The sequence below is a fragment of the Nymphalis io genome, chromosome 12, assembly GCF_905147045.1.
Source record: "Nymphalis io chromosome 12, ilAglIoxx1.1, whole genome shotgun sequence".
NCBI lineage: Eukaryota > Metazoa > Arthropoda > Insecta > Lepidoptera > Nymphalidae > Nymphalis > Nymphalis io.
In genome coordinates this window covers 11,032,389-11,034,852 of record NC_065899.1, presented here as the reverse complement: position 1 = coordinate 11,034,852, position 2,464 = coordinate 11,032,389, and the positions used below count along the sequence as shown (strand labels likewise).

The window sequence follows — 2,464 nt, the reverse complement described above, 5'->3', positions numbered from 1 at the left end:
CAATTCAAAGTCATTTATAAATCCTAAACTACTGAACATAAAGAAATTAGCAAAAAAAAATTCCAAAAAAAAAATTTTTAGTACTATCTATGGCTTCAAACAGATTCAGAAATTTTAGAACATTTCTTTTAAGCTATTCAGTTTTAGTAAATATTAAACGTTAAAAAACAAAACTTCTTGCAGTGTGTCAATTTTTTTTTTGCATTTATTGTTATGACATTGACATGTATAACAGTGAAGATGACTATTACAAAATTCATTACATTTGTTTTAATATGTAATATTCGGTGTAACGTTGTAAAAACGTCTATAAAGAATATGTCACTACAAGATTTTAGAAGACAAACGGAAGAAATTCGTCTTGAAAAACCACCAAAAATAGAGAACGATGAATCAAGTCAAAACCTAGTAACATTCTTAGTAAATAACGTAAAACAGATATTCACTGATGCCGAAGAACCAATTATTCTTCTCGAGCCAGATCTTAATACTGAAAGTAAAAATACTATTGAAATATCAACAACAGACATCAAATCAACCACAGCACTAGATGAAACTGTCAGTATTCCAACAAAGCAAAATATGTCTGAAATGATGACAGTTGATGAAAGTAATACAAGTAAGGCTAACGTTAAAGTAATAACTGTTGAAGTTAGTAAAAATGATACTAAGGTAGAAAATTTACTAGCAAAAGGGTACGATTCATTTCACAAAACTTACATACAAGATTCAAAGCATGAAATGAAAAAAAAACAACCATTTAATTCCACAGTAATAAAAATGTCCTTCACGGAAAACGAAATTAATCTTTCAAAACGTTCCTGCATATCATGTAATAATATTGTTTCAATGGGATGTAGTGAACCGAAAAATAAATTGTGAGTAGCATTATTTAGAAAAACAGTAGCAGCTGTGGCGGTGTTCGATACTGTATAATGATATTGATATTGGATAATGTTATACTGGATAACGTTAATGTTGCGCTCTTGATCGATTCCTGTTATGTCGACCCTTCTCGATGGAGACTATCCGATAGCGTAAGAAATAATACTATAGTACACAAGTCTATGCGTAATCATAGGTACACTATTTATACCTTCACTCTCATATTCCGATGGAATGAAAATCGGACTTGACAGGAGAGAGTTCATGTGCTTTCCATCGACGCAAAGGCACATGTATATACATTTAAACTTCATAAATTTCTTGACAGGAAAATCAGAATTATTTTTTTAGATTTTGAACTAATTATTTTAGGATCTGCAGCTCTATAGGCTAGCATTTATCAATGTGAAAGCTATTTTGACTTTGAAATGTTTAAAAAATGATAATGTTTGTAATCTAAAAAATATATTTTTAGGATACCTTCCGTTATTTGTAAAAATAATGAAGATATGTGTTACTCTCAACACACGCCATTCGGAATAGTAAATCGTGGATGTTTCAACATACACCGCAATCTGACTACATACGTTTGTTCCTGTAATCTTTGTAACTACATTTCAATTTCCGAAATGCCTCATATATTTTCAATGAAAAGAGATTGGATTGAAAATGTTATAGAACTCTCTCGAACGAAAAGTTTCAGAAGCTCTATATTTAAAGATATGTCTTGCTTGAGATGTGAAGTAAATGCAACTTTAACTACAGACTTGATTTATAAAACAAATTGCTTGGAAGGACATATGTGAGTATATATTATTTAATATTAATAATTATTACCAACGTCTTACTTATAAACGCTGCTTAGTGACTGTTTAGATAAGCATTGATTTATCTCTTTCTGTTATTCTTGATTTTACATTCGAAAGAAGAAGAGGCATAATTATTTAACAAATCACTCGCTAAATAATGTTTATAAGTTAGTTAGTTTTACTGTTTATTTTGCTTAATTTAGCCTTTATGCCTTATAATTATAGACATAATGTTTGAATTTTTCAATATCAATTTCATATTTCAGAAGTTCACTTCCTATACAAGAGTGCGGTGAAAACGAAATTTGTGGTATTAAAGCTATTAGAAGCGAGGGCTATATCTGGCGAGGATGTTTAGCCAGTCCCTTGTACAATCACTGGTGGATGTTTTGTGATAGCGATTTATGTAATCACGATAGTCTTGTATCAATTTTTGAAGAATCTTTATGAATTTACCTTTATATATAATATTTAATGGAAATCTTTACTTATTATAAAGTTATTAAATTTTTTTTTCATCATAAATAAAATTAAATTCAAAACTCCTTCCTATTCTACTTGAAATCTGTAAAAAATCTCTTTTAAAATATCGCATCATAGAATCCCGCTATGAAAGCTCAAGTGGCCACCCGCTTTCTTACACGTTATTCTTTCCTAGTTAAAGAATTTTCCGGATATTACAAGCTTGTCTAGAGCAAGGAGAGAATGTTTCAGATATTTTACGAAAGTATTACCACAGCTGAACTCTTTTATATGCAAATAAGATTATC

General features: G+C 29.8%; 1 protein-coding gene across 1 annotated transcript; it reads left to right on the top strand.

Moving 5' to 3' along the window:
* The first annotated feature begins 318 nt into the window (after positions 1–318).
* On the top strand, positions 319–2,144 carry LOC126772584 (uncharacterized). Its single transcript, XM_050492987.1, has 3 exons — positions 319–878; positions 1,361–1,687; positions 1,961–2,144. The coding sequence occupies exons 1-3, from the start codon at positions 319–321 to the stop codon at positions 2,142–2,144; spliced, it is 1,071 nt and encodes a 356-aa protein (XP_050348944.1).
* The last annotated feature ends 320 nt before the right edge of the window (positions 2,145–2,464 follow it).

Coding starts and splice junctions, on each gene's coding strand:
- LOC126772584 (XM_050492987.1), top strand. CDS start 319: ATGTCACTACAAGATTTTAGAAGACAAACGGAAGAAATTCGTCTTGAA. Junction 879..1,360: donor AGTGAACCGAAAAATAAATT/GTGAGTAGCATT, acceptor ATATATTTTTAG/GATACCTTCCGTTATTTGTA. Junction 1,688..1,960: donor AATTGCTTGGAAGGACATAT/GTGAGTATATAT, acceptor TTCATATTTCAG/AAGTTCACTTCCTATACAAG.